The sequence below is a fragment of the Mus musculus genome, chromosome 3 (genome assembly GCF_000001635.26).
Source record: "Mus musculus strain C57BL/6J chromosome 3, GRCm38.p6 C57BL/6J".
In the NCBI taxonomy this organism is placed as follows: domain Eukaryota; kingdom Metazoa; phylum Chordata; class Mammalia; order Rodentia; family Muridae; genus Mus; species Mus musculus.
In genome coordinates, this window is record NC_000069.6 from 102719896 (window position 1) to 102742786 (window position 22891).

The window sequence follows — 22891 nt, forward strand, 5'->3', positions numbered from 1 at the left end:
GATACAGTGAGAAACAGCAGGAGGGACTGGATAGAAAACCCACCATGACACCAAAACTACAGGTAGGCCTATTCATCCAAGGAGGAAGGCTGACCCAGAAGTGTTTTTAGTGAGAACGAAGGTGTCTCTTCTGGCTATAGATGAGATTCTGGGTGTGCAGGAAGGACAACATGCCAGGGAAACCCAATTGTGGGGTCTTCAAATAAGCCCAGAGGAAAAAAGTACCCAAGATGAGCCAGAACCCCGTCTCTGCAGGAGATCTATCTGCTGGAATGGGATAGCAATTTCCTTCCTGAATTGGCAAGCTTTGCCCAAAATTTGCTAATTCAACATGTAGTTTTCACAAGAAGAACATTTTAATGCAGATTGCAATGTTTTAAGAAACCCACAATGCTTCAAAGAAAGTAGACAAGCTCTGAAGGAAAAACATGCTGAGGAGCTGGGCATCAGGGTGAGACAGGCATCTCCATGTGCTTCTGGGCTGGTGCCCTCATCCCCTGGAGCACAGCTCGGGTGTTGTTCTGCAGGTTTGGGGCCCCAGCTTAACAGTTCCTGAAAAAAAAAAGCCCTATTCACTTTCATGGAGACTTCCTTCAATGCATTTAAATGAAAACTTTTTGGTACAGTAAGGATGTCTGACTCTAAAGATAGATGAGACTGATATGTAATGCGTCAAATACTCAAATCATCAATGCCAGAATCAAGAACTGTCTGTTTTTTTCAGAACGTATGTCATTTACAAATATGTCACTCCCATGTGAAACATGCTGATGAATTTACAATGAGAACCAAGCAAGTGTGGACTGAGAGATGGTTCCGTGGGTAAGAGTATGCTGGGCAGACCCAAGTTCAAGTCTCCAGAACCCATGTAAAAACCGGGGCATCCACAACCATGTCTGTAACTCCCGAGCCATTCATTGGTCAGGGAGAGAAAGACAGGAAGACCATGCAGGTTTGCTGGCTGGCAGCATAGCTCCAAATTCAGTGAGAGACACTGACTCAAAGGAACCACGTGGAGTGTGACTGAGCAGGGCTCCTGACATCTTCCCTTTGTCTTCTCACGTGTATGGGCATGTGAGTGCAGGGACCTGTGCATATGTGTGTGTGTGCATAGTCACACACACACACACACACACACACACATGCACAAGGTTAAAGAAAGAAGAACTGAGTGTATGCTAAGAACATGAAGGAAAGTCTGTACAGACCCTCTTAAAGTGAACCCCCTCCCCATGGAACGGTAACACCCATCCTGCTGACGACTTCTGTCATATTCCGGTGCCATCTCTATGATTGTCTCCTGAATATTGATTGACTCAGTTATTTTCTTTCAATTTTCTTCATCAAAAGCAATATTATCAATATTCTTCAAATATATCCCATGTACATTGCCATAAACAGCTAACTAAGAAACCATAACTTGATCTCCATGTATAAACAAATCTTGTTGTCTGCATTCATGTCTACAGGGTGAGGTTCCAGGACCCTGAGGTATAGAAATTTGCTGATGTGGGTCTGTGAAGATGACCCAGTGGCTAAGAGGACCAGGGTTCAATTCCCAGTACCCCCATGGCAGCTCAATATCATCTGAAACTCTAGGTCCAGGGGCTCCAGCTCCCTCTCCTAGTATCTGAGGGCACCAGACATACATGTGGTACATTCATACATGTAGGCAAAGCATTCATTAACATAAAATAGAAAATACATCTTTTAGAAAAGAAATAAATCTACAGGTGTTTAATAAAATAGCATAGTATTTGCATATAGCCATATGTTTGAAATCATTCTGATTCTGTATAATACCTAACGCACGTCCATGCTATGTAACCTAACACACGTCCATGCTATGTAACCTAATGCACGTCCATGCTATGTAACCAGCTGTTTGATACTATTATATACTATATACTATGTAACTAGCTGTGATACTATGTAACAAGCTGTGATACTCTTTAGAGAATGACAAGAAAACATCTTTACTTATTAGATGCAGGTGCTACTTTTCCCCCAACACATTTATTCCCAGTTGGTTGAATTTACAGACCAGAAGCCTGTCTGTTCCCTCTGTGGCCAGTGATGTGGGACTGTGGCCCATGGCCCCCTCAGGCCTGCTACATTCTATCCCTGCAGGTGGGTGGAGGCAGCCTTCCCCTTAAACATGGCTACCACATCATAAAACTGAAGGAAAGCCCGAGTAGAAGCTGCCAGTATTTTCATACTGCACTTGAGTTCCCACGTTCTGTTCAGCCCCTTACCTCTTGCAATGTTCTCTGTGCCTTACACTAGCCCTAGAATGAGGCCTTCCCTCCGCATGCCGAGAAAACAAGACTGGCCCTAGGTATGGGGGCCACCCTGTAACTGGGAGAAGGCTAAGACACCGCACATCTCAGCACGTTTGGTAACTCACGTCAGGCATCTGTTTCTTGAGTTTCTGGGCTAGCCTTGTGTATCGTTTTCCTTAAGTTTCTGGGCTAACCTTGAGACTGGGATGTTCTCACAAGCAACAGTTTATTTTTGAGCCTTAGTCTGCCTGCCACCTTGCAACTAGAATTTTGATGTCAGTCTCTCTGCTTTCTGAGATGGAGAAAACATGCAACTGTTGTCTGTTTTAATTTCCCTTTTACCAAGTGCTTCTGAGGTCTTTCCACTCCTTTAATATGGAGTTACTTGCCTTCAATTTCTGTGTAGGAATGTTTAAAATATACTGGAGATAATTTCCACTCAGTGTATCAAGTGTATCCAGTACCCAGGGTATCAAGATCTCTCAGCCTCTTGCAGATATCCAAATCCACACATGCCCGAATCCTTGTGGGAAATGGCACATTTGTATATAATCTACACACATCCTCCCATGCACTTCAAACCATCTCTCCTTTATTTGCACCACCTAAACATAAGTGTATTTAAATATAAGTAGGTGCTATACAGAAGCCATCATGCTGTGTCTGTATCTGTCCAGCACAGACACAACTTTTTAAAAAATGCATTTGATGTACAATTGGTTATATCCACAGATACAGTCGTGGGCACAGTGTCTGCTTTCTGCATTTTTATTTTATTTATTTATTTTTTGACTGTGTGGGAACTGGGCAAGGATTTTATTATCTATAGTTGAGTAATTATAAATACCCCCTTCCCTTTTGTAATTATATGATTTAGTCGGTCAATATCTTATGTACATGAAAGGCTCATCATCTTAGCATGGCTCTTTAAAGCATGTGAACAATTTGTGACGCACGTATGACACCTATTTTCCTATTAGGAACTTAGAATCATTTCTCAGACTTTTGGCCAAGATAAACTAGGAAGTTATATAGACCTTTTCCTGAATAGCGTTCAGTATGTTGGCTATTGTCACCCAACAGCTCCACCCAATCAGTTACTGAGAACAAAATTCTTCTCACTCAAGAGCTCAGCTTATGCAGGTTTAGCTCACCCATGCCTGGCTGGGTTGGGGAGTGCTGTGCGTGGTTAGGGGAGTTTCACTGGGGCGCTGTGCTCCTGTGGGTCTCAGACCTCCCAGCTTTCAGTTCAAAGCTTATGTAATCAGGTCTCCTGTGTCTCAGGCCACTTCGTTAGAAGTCAATCTACACCTTGGGCTCTCCTGGTTCAACAAATCAACTGCAGTCTTCCATCTTTCATAACCATGGGAGCCAATTCTCTACAGTGGATCTCCTGCATAAATACACAATGGTGAACGCTCACAGGTCTTCTCTAGAACCTAGAAGGACTTAGATACTGATCATTTCTGTCTTGGTCTTTGGAGCTCATTGAAACACATAAATGAGAAGGGAATCATGCTAAAACTATGCTATAGTCTTGGTCCATGCTGTTTTTAGATGTATTCAATGAGAGGAAGAATCTGTGGAGGTCAGAGGACCTCAAGGGAGTCATTTCTCTCTTCCCACCATGTGGGCCCTGAGGGACTAAAATCACATTTGGCAGCAAGTGCCTCTGTTCACAGAGCCGTCTCCCTGCCTCATATTCTGTAATTTTTAAAGGAGCCTTTTCTAATTCACAGGATTCCTGTGGGAGTCACCTATGAGGCAGGATAAACATTTAGATTTAGTGCTCCCACCTGGACCTGGGCCAGTTCTGGTCCTCTGCCATCTGACCCCTGCAAAAGTGAAACTAAAGCAGGCCAGTTGTTTCAAAACCCTCTGTCTAAGCCACAGGATCGGTTTGTTTTCCTGTGAACTCTCTTCTCTGGGTCTTTGCCCCATCTTTTGAACCACCTGTCCCCAAAGCATACAAACAACCCTTTCTTCTCAGAAGCAAATACCAGAAGCTTAAAAAAAAAAAGAAAGAAAGGGAAAAAAAGAAAAGGAAGCTATTGCTGTCTGGTGCCACTGGAAAAAGATCGCAAGAGAAGAGCCCTGCCACTGGTGACCATGGCGACAGTGTATAATCAGCAAACCCAAGCCCTTGCTTTCCTTCCTTCTCTGGGCATCCATAAAATGGTTGGTTTAGAAACCCTGAGCCCACAGACTGTTTTCCAGCAGCTACATAGCAACCAGATCCATACACGGCAAACCCAACAGCCAAAAATCACTCGTGCTGTATTTATCAAAACCAGAGTTATGACAGCAGGCACATCAGGCTTCCTCTCCTGACAGGAGGGCACACTTGACATCTGAGCTACCTTCTCCATTAAATCCAAAATGCTGTGTGAAATACATCAGCACTTCACACACATACACATATTTATATGGGTACATACATGCCATGCATGCACATGTACACACACGCACAAACACATATATGTAAATTGGTACACATAAACACACACATATGGGTACATACATGCCATGCATGCACATGCACACACATGCACAAATACATGAATGCAAATAGTTATACATAAATGTGGGTACATACATGTACAAACACAAATACAAGTAGGTGTACACATACATACATGCCATGCATGCACATGTACAAACACATAAATGCAATAGGTGTACACACACACACACACACACACACACACACTGCTGAGCTACCACAAAAAGAAAAGAAGGTCAAAACGAAGTGAAAACATGAACCTTGGAAAGTCAGCAGATGGCCAAGCCACCCCTCTGCCCAGAGTTTCTGTTAACAGTTTCCATGGCTTGGGGTTTGTGACGTTAAGCCTGAAACCCTAGACTAAAATAGTCTGTTAGGATGCCCCACCCAAACCTGCCCCATCCCAGGAGCTATAGTCTCAAGATTCGAAATAAACTCACTGTGCAAAAGAGGGCAAGGAAACACCTGTGTTTAATTTGGTGTGGGTGTGAAGGGAATCTTCCCAGGAACACGATCACAGGCTAGTGGCTATGCTGTCTGAATCAGCGAGGTGCCAGTGTCTAGAGATGATCTGCAGAAGGCCAGGGACATCCCCACGGGGGAACAAAACTCCAGCTGAGAACTCAGAACTGTCTTACAACCTACTGGGAAATCGAGCAACATTACCTTGTTTCTTAATTAATGTTTTACACCACACAGTAGGGCCAGTACAGATGGTGCCAAGTATGACAATCTACCCCAAGGACCCACATGGTGGAGGAGAGAAGCCACACTCACAAGCTGGCCTCTGGACTCCACCTATGTATGGTGATGTGCCACACTGATACAAACTCACATTAAACAGACAGACAAATGTAACAAAAATTTAAAGTAAGTAATAAATTGTAGTCTCCCCTCCCTCAGCCTGAAACCTGCTTGCTCAGGGGTGGAGCTTCCCGCTCAATCGTTCTGCCACGCCCACTGCTGGAACCTGCCTCTTTGCTGTTCGGAGCCGTGCACGTGGTCACCCTGCTATTGGACTCCAAGATTAATTGGCGGGAATCGGGCCCCTTCCCCTGCTTTATAACTGCGTGTGGAACAGTAAAATTGAGCTTTGATCAGAATGCCTGTCTTAGCTGCATTTCTTTCTCTCACCGCCTAGCCCCTCTTCTCTTCCAGGTTTCCAAAATGCCTTTCCAGGCTAGAACCCAGGTTGTGATCTACTGGCCAGACGCAACAATAAATCACACACTATACAAAGTACAAGGCACCAAAACTATAGGCAGAAAACTTCACAGGTGACAAAGCAGATGACCAGGGCTCAGGGGTTACAGTTAGGAGACACCGGAAGTCCACCTCTGCCTGCTCCTTCCCGTTTCGGTTGAGCTGGCAGTGCCCTGTCTCAGCTGCTGTCAGTCTTCATTGGCCCATCTTCCTGATTTTCTTCTTTTTCCCAGGGACTGGAAGCACATCTTTACCTTACTCACAAAGAAGGAAATAAACAGTCCCACCCTCTGCTCCACCACTCTCCCAGCCAACCTTCTTGAAAGTCAATCACTGTGACTTCCTGCCATCCACTGGGCCCTCCCCAGCCCTTCTAAAAAGGTCCTAACCCAGGCGTTAGTGCCCGAGCAACCAGGTCACCAAACCCAGTGAACTGCTACTTACCAACTATTGCTGAGGCACTAAGCAATGTGAGGTCCTCCTCCAGAAATTCTCTCCAGAAATTCTCTGTCTCTGGGGCACAGCTTTCTGTAAATAAATTATTCTTAATATATATGTAGCAGTAAATTGATCTGGTAGCTGTATATCTTTACCTTTCATTAGTCCACAATAATTACAAAGATAAATCAGTATTTGCTTAAAACTGTACCTCAATAGCTGAGCAGTTAAATTATCTACCTTAGACTTCTATGCTCCTCTGGCTGACTCCCAGTCCCAATCCATGATCCATGTTATTGATCTGGCTCTTTGGGCTTCAGGTGTGTTCCCATGATTTCTCTATAGACCCCTTCCTTATGGCTCCAAATCCTCCATCCTCCTTGATGATCCTCCCTCTCTTCCTCTCTCCTTCCTCTGGTTGCTGGACATCCTGCCCTGTTGTTTATTCTACCCAACCATTGGGTGATCAGCATTTATTGACAAGGTAGAGAATAAATGGTAAGAACTGTTTACAGAAACTTCAGACAGGAGATTCTTAGTATAAGCATTACAATGCCTTGCTTGGATTGAAACCAGATATGATGGCAGAGAAATCAGCATTTGAATAACACAAGGGTAAACTATACATAGTGTACAGAAACATTATTCCTACAGCTTTCTTCTAAGTTTCCTCTTACCTTTTTGATCACTTCCTCCCATGCTTCTTTAAGTGTTTGCTATGGTTTATATGGACGTCCTCTGTCTTAGTTTCTTTTCCTTCAACCAAATACAACACCCTGACAAACACACCCGAAAGAAGACAGGGTTGGTTTTGGCTCACAGTTCAGGAGTACAATTCATTAGGACTGAGAAGGAATGAGCCTAAGGTAGCTCAGGTTACAGACAGCCGGGAAGCAAAGATGGCTGCCACTCCTCAGTTCGCTTTCTCCAATCTGTACATCCCAGGACCCCTCCCTGCACAGGGAATGGTTCTGCCCAAGGTTAAGATGGGTCTTCCTTTATCAATTCACCTAGGCAAGCCAATCCTACAAACGCATGCCCAGAGCCTAGAGAAGCCCTCACAGAAGTTGTCTCTTAGGTGATTCCAGATCCTGTCAGGTTGACAAGTAGCAGTGACCATCACATTCCCTCAAGATTCACTTGGAAAGGCTTGTTCCTATGCTCAGGGCTACTGGGAGGTGGAATTTACTGAGGGTCTTCAGATCTGCCTGGAAAGGGATAATGAGACCCCTATCTCTTCCCTTCTTCCTGTCCTTCCTTGAGTGAAGTGAATAATCTTCCTCTATCATAGGCTTTCACCAAGACAAGCTTTACCACAGGCCCAAAGCAATGGGACCTGCTAGTCAAGGAAGCATCAACACTGTTAGACAAAACAAACCATTCTCAAGGAACAAAATACCCATGGAAGGAGTTACAGAGACAAAGTTTGGAGATAAGACAGAAGGATGGACCATCCAGAGACTGCCCCACCCGGGGATCCATCCCATATACAACCACCAAACCCAGACACTATTGCATATGCCAGCAAGATTTTGCTGACAGGACCCTGATATAGCTGTCTCTTGTTAGACTATGCCAGTGCCTGGCAAATACAGAAGTGGATGCCCACAGTCATCTATTGGATGGAACACAGGGCCCCTAATGAAGGAGCTAGAAAAAGTACCCAAGGAGCTAAAGGGGTTTGCAGCCCTATAGGAACAACAACAATATGAACTAACCAGTACCCCCCAGAGATGTGTCTCTAGTTGCATATGTAGCAGAGGATGGCCTAGTCAGCCATCAATGGGAAGAGAGGCCCTTGGTCTTGCGAAGATCATATGTCCCAGTACAGGGGAATGCCAGGGCCAGGAAGCAGGAGTGGGTGGATTGGGGAGCAGGGCTGGGGGAGAGTATGGGGGCTCCGCAGATAGCATTTGAAATGTAAATGGAGAAAATATCTAATAAAAAAACCCATTCTCTTTATTAGTTGCTTACCACAGGCATCTGGTATAGTGATGTAAATCTTACTAGAGGTGTCTCTTCACCCACTCAGGATGCTGTTCTAAACTCCATCTGAGCTGTATTTCTTCCTACACAATTGACACTGTGCCCCTAAGGACCTGCCTTCTTTAAGGATCTATCACTTGCTCATCCTAATTTGTGGTGTATTTTCCACGGGTGTAAAACTCTCTGGACCACCAACTTGCAAAACAGTAACTTGTAGATGTTGAGAGAAAAACTACAATGTGAATAATAAACATTCCTGTATGTTAAAAAGGTGACAACCCTATGTTTTCAATAAGATTGAAGAAAGGTGACCGATTAGATTAATCATTAAAAATACTTTTTATTGAACAAGGTGACATTCACCTTTAATCCCAGCACTTGGGACACAGAGGCAGGCACCTGTGATTTTAAGACCAGTTTGGTCTACAAAGCAAGTTTCACCACACCAGTCAGGGCCACAGAGGGAGACTCTGTCAGAAGAAGAAGAAGAAGAAGAAGAAGAAGAAGAAGAAGAAGAAGAAGAAGAAGAAGAAGAAGAAGAAGAAGAAGAAACAAAATATAATAATCTTTAAACAATATAATAATAAATACGTTTAAAAATAGATAAATCTGTGAATGAGACGTTTAATTCGGGAGTTTAGAGAATCGCAGAGTGGTGCACATCTGTAATTCTAGTCCTCTGTGAGAGCAGGTGATCACAAGTTCATGGCCAAGTAGGATCATGTCATAAGACCCTGTCCAACAAGCAAACAAACAAACAAACAAACAAAAAACACTACCAAAATATTAAGAGGATTTATGCTGAACTCTCTGTTGTATGGCTGGCAATATATAACTTATATTCATAAATGCATAAACTCATAAAAGAAAATACTAACCCTTCCAATCCCAACAAGGGAAGAATTTTCATAGTTCTATTTGACAAATAGGATTAAACACAACTAAAAAGATCCTGCACAGCAAAGAAAGTGGAAACCAGAATGAAGATGGAACCTTCAGAATAGGAAAATATTTATCTTTCCACCAGATTGGAGAGTTATAGCTAGAATACTCAAAGAATTCCAAAAATTAAACAAAAGAAACCCCAAATCACTTCATTAGGAAGTGAGCCAATGAACTGACTAGACTGTTAAAAAACAAGAACTAGAAATGGCCAATAAACACTTAGAATAATACAATAAATAATGGAGAAGGTGTTCAGCATCCTTAGCCAGCAGGGAAATGGAAATGAAAGCGTCTTCAAGATTGCATCTCAACCCTAATCAGAGTGACTGTCATCAAGGAAACGCATGACAACAAATGCTGGCGAGGATGTGGGGGAAGGGAGCACTTTTGTGCTGCTATTGTGAACCAGGCAGGTCAACATACTCCAGAAGTACCTGCGTGTTCATATTTAATACTGCACTATTCCCAACAGCCAAGAAGTGGAAGCAGCCTAGATGTTTACCAGCATATGAATGGATAAAGAAATGTGCTTTACATGAACACGAATTCTATGAAATTTTGCAGCCATAGGAAAAAAATGAAATCATGACATTTGCAGAAAAATAATTGTATCTGGAAAACGTTGTGTAAAGCAAAATAGGCCAGATTCAAAGAGATAAATGCCATGTTTTCCTTCGTATGTGGAGCCTAGATTTAAGAGTAAGTGTATGCATATATGAGTGTGTGTGTGTGTGGTGTGATGTGTGTGTGTGTGTGTGTGTGGTGTGTGATGTGTGTGGAAGGTGATATGTGTGATGTGTGTATGTGGTGTGGGGTGTGTGTGTGTGTATGTGTGTGATTGTGTAGGGGGGTGATGTGTGTGTGTGGTGTGGGATGTGTGTGTGTGTGTGTGTGTGGTGTGGGATGTGTATGTATGTGGTGAGTGTGTGTGTGTGTGTGTGTGTGTGTGTGGTGTGGGATGTGTGTGTGTGTGGTGTGGGATGTGTGTGTATGTGGTGTGTGTGTGTGTGTGTGTGTGTGTGGTGGGTGTGTGTGTGTGTGGTGTGTGGTGTGTGTGGTTTGGGGGGGGGTGATGTGTGTGTGTGTGTGTGTGTATGTGTGTGTGTATGTGTGTGTGTTTATATGTGAGTGTCGGTCATCAAACTAGCAAAGGACTCATTAGAGGAAAACAAAGAATCTAGGGGAAGTGAGAACTAGGTAATGGAATATATTAATAAGAAAGCAGAAAGAAAGACTTAGAGGACAAAAAAGAATAAAGGGAGCCATTTGGAAGGGGGGCAGAGCGAGGATGACAGAGGAGGGAAAGAATAAGAACAAAGTATATTGACACAAAATGTATGAAGACACCATGCTGAAACCCACTGTTAAATCAACAAAAGTAGATCTGTGTTATATCAAAAGAGAGGAATTGTCAGTAGCATCTTACCTTGATGTTTAATGGTTGTTCATTTAAAACTATATGCTATTTTAGTCAATGGTACTCTAAAAATAATTTTGAGGATATCTCGGTCCCTAAGAAGCTAATTAACACTTGGAGTCTTACAGATCTCAAGAGAAAAAAAGTAATTCATTTTGACCGCCATGCAGTCATTTTTGTCCAGACAAAATGAAAAAGAAAGTTAAAAAGTTATAAAAAGAAAGTTCAGAGAAAAAAATCTTTGAAGCATGAAAATGCTTTATTTTAGATTTACCTGAAAATATGTGTTTAAGGAGAAGAGGGAAAACTGTAAAACTCCTCCTGTTCAAGAAGAGCTTGTTCGTGTGCTTTCAGAAAGATGACAGTGGGTGGCAGATCACACTGGCAAGCAGTTTCTACTGCAAGTATTGAAGCGAGCATTGTAACAATTTTCTTTAAGACATTTAATATTTGATGTCACCAAAAGTGACATTAAAAAATGTCCAAACTTAGAAGAAATGATTTTTCATATCCATTTGAATGTGTGAGGATAAATGCCGTACAATGTCAATTATGTGAGAGCAAGGTTGCCCTCCAATGTGGGGCCAGACTGCCTATAAGGAAGCACAGCACCTTCCTTCCATGCCTGGCATTACCCTCCTAACCTCAGCAGGGTTTGGCTAGTTCCCAAACGCTGTCAAATGGTAGACCTAAAATCTACATATTTTCAAAGACTTATTTTAACGGGGGAAAAAAAACATAAGCAAATATTTGGACTTTAATGTCACCTATGCTAAAAAGATTGGGGTAAAACACTTGTAAAGCAAAATGAATAAGAGGTTTACAAGCAGGACAGCTAGCCAGACAGTGGTGGCACACACATTTAACCCCAGAACTAGGGAGGCAGAGACAAGCAGATCTCTGTGAGTTGAAGGCCAGTGTGGTCTACAGAGTTCCTAGACAACCAGGGCTACACAGAGAAACCCTGTCTTGAAACAAACAAAAACTAGAAACACAGTCGAACAGCTGTACATATAAGTAAGGAGACGAAAACAGGATGTTTATTGGGAAATCTACATGATGGTGATATGGTGTTTGCTGCCTGATATTTTGAGCTTGTTTTATATCTAGAAATACTAATAATAAAATGTTGCAGGGGACGAAGAAGAGAAAATATTTTCCATAATCATTTTTTTGTACATGTAGTGCTGTAGCACAGTAGCGCTGGCAATCAGTTTAAAGGTTAATGTCCTTGTTGTGACATTTAATGTATCCATTACTTGAATATAATAATGTATCTTAAAATTAGGTAGGATGCTCTTAGCCATGATGACATAGGATACACACACATACTAAAATCTGAAGTCGATCTGGAGAAGTGGCGGGTGGTTAAGAAACATGCTTCCTGCACTTCCACTGGACCTGGATTCTGTTCCTACCATCTTATCAGGTGACTTCCAAGCACCTATAACTCCAGCTTTTGAGGATCTGACAGTCTCTTCCAGCCTCTGTGGCTACCTGCACACACACACACACACACACACACACACACACACACACACACACGCACTCACACTCACACGAGGGTGGGGGGGGTGGTCTAAAAACTAGAGTCAACAGTAGCTTCGGAATTGGAGTAATGTCATCTATAGCCTAGAGTTTTTTCAACATCCTGCTTTGTTGTCCTCAGTGTTGGGTCTGTCCTAGCCTGGTATCAAGGATACAACTTCAAGCAAAAGTCTATGCCCAACAACAATGAGAAGAGAGAGCAACAGGTTCCCAGGAGCCACCGCTCCCATCCCATTAGCTTCAACACCTGTCTGCTTATTTTCTGAACTACAAGGGTAAAGGATTGCCTTAAGTTGGGGAGTAGTGGCTCACCCTTATCTTAAGCCAGCCCTGCAAAGCAGCCTAAGACCTAACTTTGTGAAGGGGAACTTTTATGATTAATTTCAATCAAAAATTTGATGAGCTCTAGAATCAGCTGGGAGACACAAGTGAGGTAGCTTGGTTAGGTTAATTGGGGTGAGACCTGCCCACTGCAGGTGGCACCATTCCCTAGGTTGAAATCCTGCTCCAAAACCAAGCATTTATAACTCTCTGATTCTTGACATTGAATACAATGTGGCCAGCTCAAGTTCCTGCTGCGGTAACGGTAACTTCCATCGCTTGAACTGTGAGCTGGTTCCTCCTTTGCTGCTTTATCACAGCAACAGGAAAAGTTACTAAGCTAAGGGTTCAGTACATACTGCAGATCTAAAAGTGTCACGTTAGGCATGCAATGAAACATTTCTAGTAAATGCACAAGGGTTACAGGATGAGAGAACAATGGATTTATTATATATCATAATAGGAATTCTGTTTCCAGAGACTACAGAATATATAATCTGTAAATATTACAGACATAAAATTCAACAATGTAACACAACAGTATAATATTACTGTTCCCTCAGTTGATTTACTGAATGCCTACTGGATAGTAGAGACCACTTATTAATTTAGTTCCTCTTTCAAAGCAAAACCAAGGTGAGAGAGAGCTATAAGTGTAACTGAAACCAGGGCTTCGCCTCCGCATACTTAATGACTTCATCTTTGTCTCCAGTTCACTGTTACTACCAGAAGCAGCACTTTCATTTGCCTTCTCAGTTTCATAAATAAAATTCACTAGCTTTTCAAAGATGGAAATATGCCTGACTGTAACACGGAAGAAATTGAATGAATGGTTGGTGAGGTCCTGGCTACCTTATATCATAATCTCATGTGCCTCACTGATCTCACTGTACATATATTAACTCCTTAATCTTCACAACTCTTTTGAAGCAGGTTGTACAATCTCCATACTGAGATGGGAAAGAGAGGCCCCAAGATAATGGGGTAATGTGTCACATTAGTCAAGTGCCTGCCCTCTGTGATTTGTTCTGGTGAGCTCCTGACTCCCCTCACCTTGGCCATCTCTCTGACTCCTGCTCCCAGGCTAGGTTGTACTTCCTCTGCTTCCTCCCCTGACCCCCTGCTCTCTCTACTGGCACCTTTTTGTTTGTTTGGTTTTGGTTTTTTGAGACAGGGTTTCTCTGTATAGCCCTGGCTATCCTGGAACTCACTCTGTAGACCAGGCTGGCCTCAAACTCAGAAATCTGCCTGCCTCTGCCTCCCAAGAGCTGGGATTAAAGGCGTGAACAACCACTGCCCAGCTACTGACACCTATTTTACAAATTAGGATCAGGTCCAGTCTTCTTGAAAAGCCTTCCTTAGTCAAGGCAGAAGCAGTCTCTTGCCCAGCTCCTAGCCCACCCACCTCACCTTGTTCCAAAAATTTGCTTACAGATCTGTGCCCTCCAGTAAAGATGTGATAGCAAGCCTGGCATTCTTCTGGTGTCCCCAGGGCTTGCTACTATGCCTGGCCTATAATTGGCACTTAGAGTGTTGCTAAATTAATGCACAAGCTCCCTGATTTTACACTTTCCTGTCTCCCCCGTGCCGTCTGACACCACATATTGTAGACACTTAGTCAACTGAAGTGAATGCCCGATTCTTCACCAGTCGCCTAGCTTAATAAAAACAAAGCAAAACAGAACTCGCTCCCTTTCCCTGATCTACACATCTCAGTCTAGACCCTAAGAATCTGGACTTCTTTCAAGGCCCCCGATCTATCAAACCTAGCAGGATGTGAGTGAGAGGTCTGACTCCCTTTCCCTGATCTGGTGGGCTGGACTGGGCAGGGTGGGAAGCAGTGTCAGGGCCCAGGGCCTCCGCCTGGCGCGCCTACTCCCAGTTCTTGCCTATTAAGGTAACAGTCCTCTAGGAACGCAGCGGCAGGAGGGAGGGTCCCCAGCAGCGGCCTCCGCCCGCGGCCTGGGCGCTTGCAGGACTCTGCTTAACTGCAGCCCTGGACACTCTGCCTGGCGCCTCACCACAGAGTCTCTACCGGCTTCACCGATCCTATTAGCTTTACCATCTGAAGTCACCTCCCTAGGTTTCCATAGACACGCAGGATAACTTCAACCATCATCGAGGGCCTCAAGGGAGTCTGGGCACCCGGCACTGATTAAATGGACCCCGCGTTCCGGGTGGGCGCACATATGCTCGGATAGCTACAGGAGCCCAAGCCCACCAGCGTGGACGAAGGTGGTGCTACCTCCAAGGGCCGGAGCGGGTGCGTGGGACCGGGATCTCCACCCCAGGGCGCCCCAGCCACAGCCAGCTGGCCGCTCGCGACCAAATCCCCGCCCGCAGACCACGCCCACAGGTCACGCCCCTCCCAACCCGCCCCGCCCCTCCACCGGCGCCCGCCGCTCCCGGGGCTCGGCGCGGGCCTGGGGAATCGGGAGCCCGCCGCCGGGGTCGCAGCATGGGGCGTTTTCGCGGGGGCCTGCGGTGCATCAAGTATCTGCTGCTCGGCTTCAACCTGCTGTTCTGGGTGAGACCCGAACCGGCGGGCCGGTTAGGGGGCCAGGGTCCCCGGGGAGGTGACCGCAATAGAGTTGGGCCATAGGAGAGGGCAGGATGTTCAGAGGCGCTAAGCAGACAAAGAGGGAGGGGACATATGGAGGGGGATAGGACATAGAGAAGCTTGAGCTACCAGAGGTGATGAGAAGAGGAGACACGGTGCGATGCTCCCCCGAAAGAAGCCATCATCTTCGGCGGCATCGCCCGGCGGGTGGCGCCAGGTGCGGGGATCTAGCGGGCCCCAATATTCCGAGGGCTGGGGGCCTGGCGGCCCGTGCTCCCTGCATCCTGCTGTGTACACACACCCACTTCTCGCGCTGCCTTCTCTGGGGAACCCGGCGGCCGGGCCAAGGCTCTGGGAGGGAAATCCCTACCGTAGGGCTGCCTGGGGTGGCGCCCCAACCAAGAGTGTGCGGACACGCCGCCTGGCTCTGGTGGTTTGTTGGGAAAATAACGGACAGTAGAGAAAATTGAAAGAGTGGGGAAGATCGTCCTTTTCTTGGGCATTGGCGGGGGGGGGGGTCTTCTGGGTGGGCAGTGGTGGGTGCTCTTTTACGAGGGGTTGGAAAATGGAGGGATTTTGGAAGAGCAGCAACATCCCCCTAGGGTCCCTGCGTACAACCAGTACTCTTGAAATGATCTCATTCAACTTTGCAGGGTGGTGTAGACCTGGCAGCATTCCCTGGGTAGAGATGCATAGAGACAGCCAGAGAGAGTGCCATGGCCCCAGTCTACTGTGTTAGCAGGGCATAGTTAGAGGTGTACCATCCCTGGAATACTCTCTCCCGAGCCCTGGAAAACGGTCAGAGGCCCATTCTGCACAGTCCCTATTGGCCTTCCAGTAACAGAATGCCAGCCAGTGTAGCTGCTCAGATAGACCCTGAGGGAAGACACGAGTCTCGCTTCAGGGGATGTGGGTAACTGCAGGAGCAGAGATGCTTTGGGATGCTTTGAAACCACTGGACTGGCCGCGATGGTTGTCCCATCTGCTCTGAGGAGGCTGGATGGACGATAAGTAATAAATTATTGAACGATGGGCCTCACTTGTGACTACCAACCCATCAGCCCTGAAGCCTGGGTGACTCCAGCAACTCTAAGCTCTTCAGAGACTGCGTGGCCATGACCAACACTGGCTAGCAATGGACAGTCTGGAGGCAGTACCTGGGGACATCCCCTGTATTTTAAAAATACATATAGACTTTGTACAACTTGGCTTTTACACCCATCACACTCCAGGAAGAAGACTTTCTGAGCGCCCTTGTGCTGTATTGTTTGTTTGTTTGTTTGTTTGTTTGTTTGTTTATAAGTCTGGCTTAATTTCGAAGGCTGTTAATTATAGGTGCCATGTTGCAGTGACACCCGTTACTCTCACTGCTTACAACATACTTTGTGTGAGCCAGGGAGGGAAGTCTCTCAGGCTGGGTTTAGTGCTTATTTTGTGCCAGCTTCTCCAGACTTATCAAACCTTTGCAGTGGGTTAGGGACAGTGCGCATGTGCAAGCAGGGCATCCCCATCTTCATAGACGAAGACGTGGGGGATCAGATAGGTCCCACAGCTGTTGAGTGGCAGAGACAGGACTCAAAGGCTGCCTCCTCCATCTTCATCCTGTGGGAGGTTCAGTCACCCAGCTGTCCTCAGAATGTGGCTCCTGGGTCAACAGCATCAGGGCTCCCTGGGGAATTTTCAGAAACATATATTTTCACTCAGCCCGGCTCGCTGAATCAGACAGTGTTGGGGAGGAGCCCAGCAAGCTATTCTAGAAGGCATCCAGGTAATCTGAACCCACGGGCATGTTTCAGAATCACCATCAAACAACTACTAGATAGATGCTGTTCCCAAAGCTGCTACTACAGCTAAGAGAACAGCCCACAGAGAACAACAAAAACAAAGTAAGGCAGGGTGACCAAGTGACAAGCTTCACACCCGGGTCACAAGCGCAGGGATGAAGTAGCACTCCAGTGAAGTCTGAGTGCCTGTCACTGAGATTGGAGATGGCCTTTTCTATATGTGATCTAAGTACAGAGTTCAGAAAAGCAATCCCAGTACCAGCGAGGACCCTAAACAACTTCATCTGAGAGATATCGGAGCTCAACCTGGGAGAACGGAGGTGGGCAGAGGGAAGCCACCAGATGAGGAGCAGAGCAAAGGATTGTGAGCCATCCGAGAGGCAAAGCCAGGGGGGGTCTGAGGGCAGAGATCCAAAGCATGGTGTGCTTAGATGAGGGGGCTTGCCAGAGTCAGTGTGCTCTCCCTCCATGCCAGAGTCAGTGTGCTCTCCCTCCATGCCAGAGCCAGCGTGCTTTCCCTCCAGGATTGCCTTCCCATCTGTTCAATTAGATGGACAGAGTTGTGCTGAGGACGTGTGTGATGTATCCTAAGCCAGCCTTATATAGTAGGGGCTTGAAGTTATTTGTTATTCTTGTTATTAACTGTCTGGCATACAGGAAGTGTTCAGTAACTAGTATCTGTCTTTCTCCTGGTGTCCTGACTGTTGGCAAACAGTATCTGTGTATGCCAAGTGACTTGCATGTGACTTCTTTGGTGGACAGCTATACACTATCCTCTCAACTCAGACTTGGCTTTTTTCCCCCACTAACATTGCCCACTCCCTGAGAGCAGGGATTTTTTTTTCTGTTATTTTTACATTCATTTCCCTGGCCCCTAGAATGGTGCCCAACACAGGTACTGAGTAACTAACTCTCTATAGTGGATTAATGAATCCTCAGGTTAGATACCTGGATTTAAACAGCTTTCTTGACTTTCAGACATCAGCTGTCAACTTTATCAGGAGAGCTGACATGCCTGTGCCTGTTCATTGTGGAGATGTTGAACTTTGCTCTCATAGACTGAGTCCAGGAGAGCTAGGAGGACCCAGCGGCTCCCTGAGAGAAGGTGGGCCGTGGATGGGCAGCAGGTATACTCCGCTTTCCTGATAAAGTGAAGGGACAAACTGAACCTGAGAGCTACCAGCTTGGGGAAGTGGATCGTATGGGAGAATTATTCATATAGAATCCAGTTCCACAGAGGCTCTGCCCTGGTTTCTAACAGGTTTTGTTTTATTTTGCTTGCTTTTTTTCTGATTGGGGAGCTTTCCCAGGAAGGAAGCCCTCAGCTGGGACTTGAGTATCTTCACAAACCCATAGATGTCTTCCCTTTTGAGGTCTAGGGTCCCCGCCCCCCCCAGTGACAGTCCTTCCTGTCCTGCCAGAAGTTGGCCAGGAGGCAGGCACGGAGGCTGTAGAGTGTGTTTTGTGGTCTGAGAGTCAGATTTGGAACCTCATCCTGGCAGTTGGCTTGCCAGTCCTCTCAGCTGCGCCTCTGGTTTTCCAAACCGTCAATCAGACCTTTGAGAACCAGCACAGGAAGCCAAGCTGGACTCACCTCGGGTTATGAATGCTTTAAAACCTAAAGTAAAGCCCAGTCCTTAGCCTTACTGTATTAATGGAGGGCGTCTGCCCTGTGTCTGCCAGGTCTGACTTCAGGATCTACCATCACAATACTCGGTATAGTCCCGACTGCGTTGAAATCACCTGTTTTTCCTTCCCCTCTGTTGCATAGCAATATAAACAAAACACTACAACCCACCCAGACACATATGTTGGTTGGAAGAAAAGCTTAGGCACTGTTTATTCCTTGATTTGTTGTTGTCTGCTCAGCGTTTTCCTATCATTGTGCTCTCTGGGCTGCTCAGGGTTGCCTCCAACAGGAAGCAAGGCTGTTCCTGCTTGAAAGTTACATGCCATATATGGCATGTGGGAAGGTGCTGTCCTTTCTTCCTCACCATGATTAATGCAATGTTGGGTTTTCACTTGGTGGTGCCTACTAGGTGATTCTGAAAAGACTTGCCTCTTTGGCTGGAGAGCGAATGCTATTTGGCTCACAGCTTATGGTTCCTGCTCTGCCCCACACATTTCAAACATTTCAAAAGTGGCAGAGCAGCCACTTGTTAGAAAAGATGGTGCAGGAGGAGGGGGAAGAGCCTCTGGCGTCTCTAGGACAGCCTGCTTGTCCATTCATAACCTGCTCTGCTGATTTCTATTGAAGTGGGAAGACAGATGCTTTGGCAGCCTCTCCTACTGTGCACCAGAAGGACCTAGAGACGGTGGGCAGAGCAGAGTGCACAGCATGGCCAGTCTGGAGAGGCCAGAGCTGTAGTCTTAGTGTTGTGGTTGACCCCAGGCTCGTGTATGCAGTACGGCCATTCAAACCTAGAAAACTAAAGAGTGAACGTTGGATTGTGGTACCAACCTGCCGGAGTTTATTCCCAGTTCTGTAGGTCTCACAACCCTGGGGACTGGGTTCAGCTGTTTGGCCTCTTTGAGCCTGCATCTTCTCTTTTGTAAAATGAGCATAGTAAAGTAGTATGCAAGTCACCTTGTGAGCTTTATGTACATAAAGCCCGCCAATACATGTACAGTCAGAATCCAGTGTGCACAAAGCATATGCTTAATAATCTAAGTTCTGTTAGTGATGGTGGAGTTCAAACAATAGAGACGCAGGCGGGAAGACAGGACTTATAATTCAGGAGGCTCCTCAAGGAAACAGGGAACAAACATGTGCCCTACATTCAGCCAGTCAAAATAACTAGTCTTATGGCTTCTGAAAGTCATGGAGTGTTCCCTCTATGATCCATTCACTCAGCCAGCAAGTGCTAGGTGCTTGCTATAGCCTGACTTCCTGAACTGTGGTTGAAAGATTAAAAATCCCTTTACCTAGCCACCATGTTGTCTTTGATAATAGCTCATCTCCTGTCTGGTCTTTGCCCTTCGAAGGCATTGACTGTTATAAGCTGGCATCCTCTCTTCTGGTCCCTTAGCATCTGAAAGATTCAACAGGGTTCTAGATAAAAGTTCACATGGAGAACTGCTAGGTGCCTGCCATGCTTCTGTGCTACCAAGGGAAGGAGATGGCACAGGCTTTGATGGTCTGGGCCTCTCCTAGTATAATGTGAATGTTAATACATGAGACCCTATTCAATTATCTATTCAGACTAAGTAGGTCTAGGTCTGTACCTATAACAAGCTGCCTGGTGAGGCTGGCACAGGTGCTCTAAAGACACTTTGAGGACCCTTGTCTGAGATGCAGTCTCAAGAGCTCAAAGACCCTTGTTTCAAGATGGCAGGGTGACTCTTCTAGTTACCATATTATCATTATTGTCTTAAGGATTCTTCTACACTAATCCTTGGTAGTCCTAGAATCACTGTCACAAGATGCATCTCATAGTGTTATTCTAGACCACCCTGTCTGGAGTATCTCTGGAAAACCTCTATCCTCTGGTCTTCACACTGACAGAACCTTCACAACAGGCTTGTTCTCCTTGTTAAAGCAAAGGTGGAAATGCGGCAGGAGTGTCCAGCAGGCGGGAGCAAACTTTACAGATGTATGGGAGGATGTTGGCCTGCCTTTCTCACCATCTCCAGCTTTCAGTATGAGAGAAATCAACAAGGCAAATTAACATGCATATGAAGTTTTGGTTTACAAAATGCTTCCACATACATGATCTCATCTGATAATGAATCGTTAGTGGCCTCTGTCTTCACAGTCTTTATATTTTTAATTTTCACAATAATTTAATTAGCCCCATTTTACAAGCATGGAAGCTGAAAGGTGCAGTAGCTAGAATGCCCAAGGTTTTCTCCTTTCCCACGTTTTCACATTATCAATGTATTGGGATGTGGAGTACAACTTATAAGGAAATCTATCAGAGGATGGGGAGATGGCTCAGTGGGTCAGAGCAGTTGCTGCATATGCATAAGAACCCAAGCTCCAATCCCCAGTGCCTCTGTTAAAAGCTGAGCATGCTCCAGGAACCCAGCACTGTGTGGGGTAGAGACAGGGAGATCACTGGAGCTTCCAAGCTGCTGTCCTAGCTCCAGATTCTATGAGAGGCTTTGCCTCAGAGGAATAAGACAGAAATAATAGCACACCTATGTGATCCTTTGACCTTGGCATGTATAGGCACCAGGTACACATGCATTCACATACACACATTCACATACACACACCAAAAGAAATGAAAACCCACTAGACTCAGACTCCTACCTATAACCCTAGCATGTAGAAGGCTGAGGCAGAAGGATTACCTAGTTCGTGGTTAAGTAAGACCCTTTCTAAACAAAACCAAACCAAACTTCTGCTGGCGTGAAAAATACATCGCCTATGATTAGCTTGTAGCCAGTGTCAGGTTCAGTCTTGAAGCATTCTAGAAATACTGGAACAAAAAGGTGCATAAAACACTCCAACCTGAGGCTGAAACAGGAGAAAGGTAAGGACCGTGACTGACCCACTTAAGGCAGGTGAAAATAAGAAAGAAATTGAGAGAGGTGAGGGTTTTGTTTTGTTTTTTTCAAGAAACCATTTTAAAAATTAATTTCAGGATCAGAAGCTTGAAGGACAATGACCTTGCCCAAGTGTAAGCCTAGCAGTACGGTACTGCTCCTGTCAACACAGCCTCGTGTCAGCCCTTCAGCCCTCACCACAGCCCTGGGAAGCAGTAACTGCTCTCCCCCAAGTTCCACCAAGAAAAGGGAGACACAGAGACTTGTCCAGGCCACAAAAGTGGCCAGCAGCAGAGCTGGGTCTCCAGTCAAGGCTCAGCATCTTTGTCCTTAGCCTTTCTGAGTCCCCAGACTAACAGGGAGCTGGGATGAACCTGTAAGTGACTTCTACACCTGCTCATCCAACATGGTGGCCATGCTACTGAATACACAGAGCTGTCTAGGCTTAAAATGAAATAAAATGAAATATTCTTGCCCTCAATACCACCTACCAAATTTCAAGTATTCAGTAGCCATTAGTACTGAGTGGCTACAATACAGGACAGCACAGATGGCAAATGTCTATAACACTGAGAACACCCCGCCCCCGTGTGTGTGTGTGTGAGTGCTGCACACCTGGTATTGAATAGGAGGTGACAGCCGTAAGCTGTGGGGCAAGAGACAGGGAAGGTTGTGTGGAAAACTTCATGATGCATCCTTCATCCTGGATAATCCTTAGTAATCTCAAAGCAGGTTGTAAGAATATTAATATTAAGAAAATGTCTAGAGAATGACAACCGAGGTCTTGTGGTGTCCAGTATAGTTCATCCAAGGGGACTTCCTGGCAACGAAGTGTGTCTGCTTGTCCCGGTATGAATCTACACACAACATTTACTTTCAGCTACCATTTCTCACTAGCACCATGGGAAAGTGGGTAAAGAGTACTAACACTGGTCGCTATTGAAGGGTCCTGGTTATTGAAACTAGGGGGATGGCTCAACAGTGAAAAGAGCACGATGTTCTTACAGACGGCCCTCTGGTTCCCAATGTCCACTGTAGTAAAGTCATGACTGCTTGGAATTCCAGTCTGACACTCACTTCTGGCCTCTGTGGGCACCTACCTGCACTCGTGTGCACAAGAGCACATATTCATACTAGAGCGTGTGCTCACGTGTACACATATACAAACAGACATACACAGTTAAAAATTACATAGATCTTAAAAAAAAACAATCCTACTTATTTTTCCAATGTCATCCTCTCAACCTCCTTGAATATGAACACATAAGAATCAGTTAATATAATTTAATGTCTCCCCTCAGCCTATATAAAGCTCAATATAGTCGAGATATGACATCCGTCACCAGGGTTCCTAAGATCAGTTTGTGCATGCAGAGGGCAAGACAAGAGGTGCAGGCCCAGCTCCAGGGAGGA

At 45.5% G+C, this 22891-nt stretch overlaps 1 protein-coding gene and 1 long non-coding RNA gene across 3 annotated transcripts in view; one reads left to right on the forward strand and one right to left on the reverse strand.

The window, feature by feature from the left end:
- Positions 1–335: 335 nt before the first annotated feature.
- Tspan2os (tetraspanin 2, opposite strand) lies at positions 336–15522 on the reverse strand. Its single transcript, NR_040588.1, has 4 exons — positions 15333–15522; positions 7104–7202; positions 6433–6516; positions 336–552 (listed from the first exon to the last, which is right to left on the reverse strand). It is a non-coding gene; the product is annotated as a tetraspanin 2, opposite strand (long non-coding RNA).
- Tspan2 (tetraspanin 2) overlaps positions 14875–22891 on the forward strand; it is a 37541-nt gene continuing 29524 nt past the window's right edge. The window contains exon 1 of one of the 2 annotated variants that reach the window (NM_027533.3): positions 14875–15170. In NM_027533.3, the coding sequence (NP_081809.2) occupies positions 15102–15170 (69 nt within the window). In that variant the 5' untranslated portion in view covers positions 14875–15101. Of the gene's footprint in view, positions 15171–15319; positions 15421–22891 lie in introns of those variants that run through there. The other variant, NM_001243132.1, reaches the window with a different exon arrangement.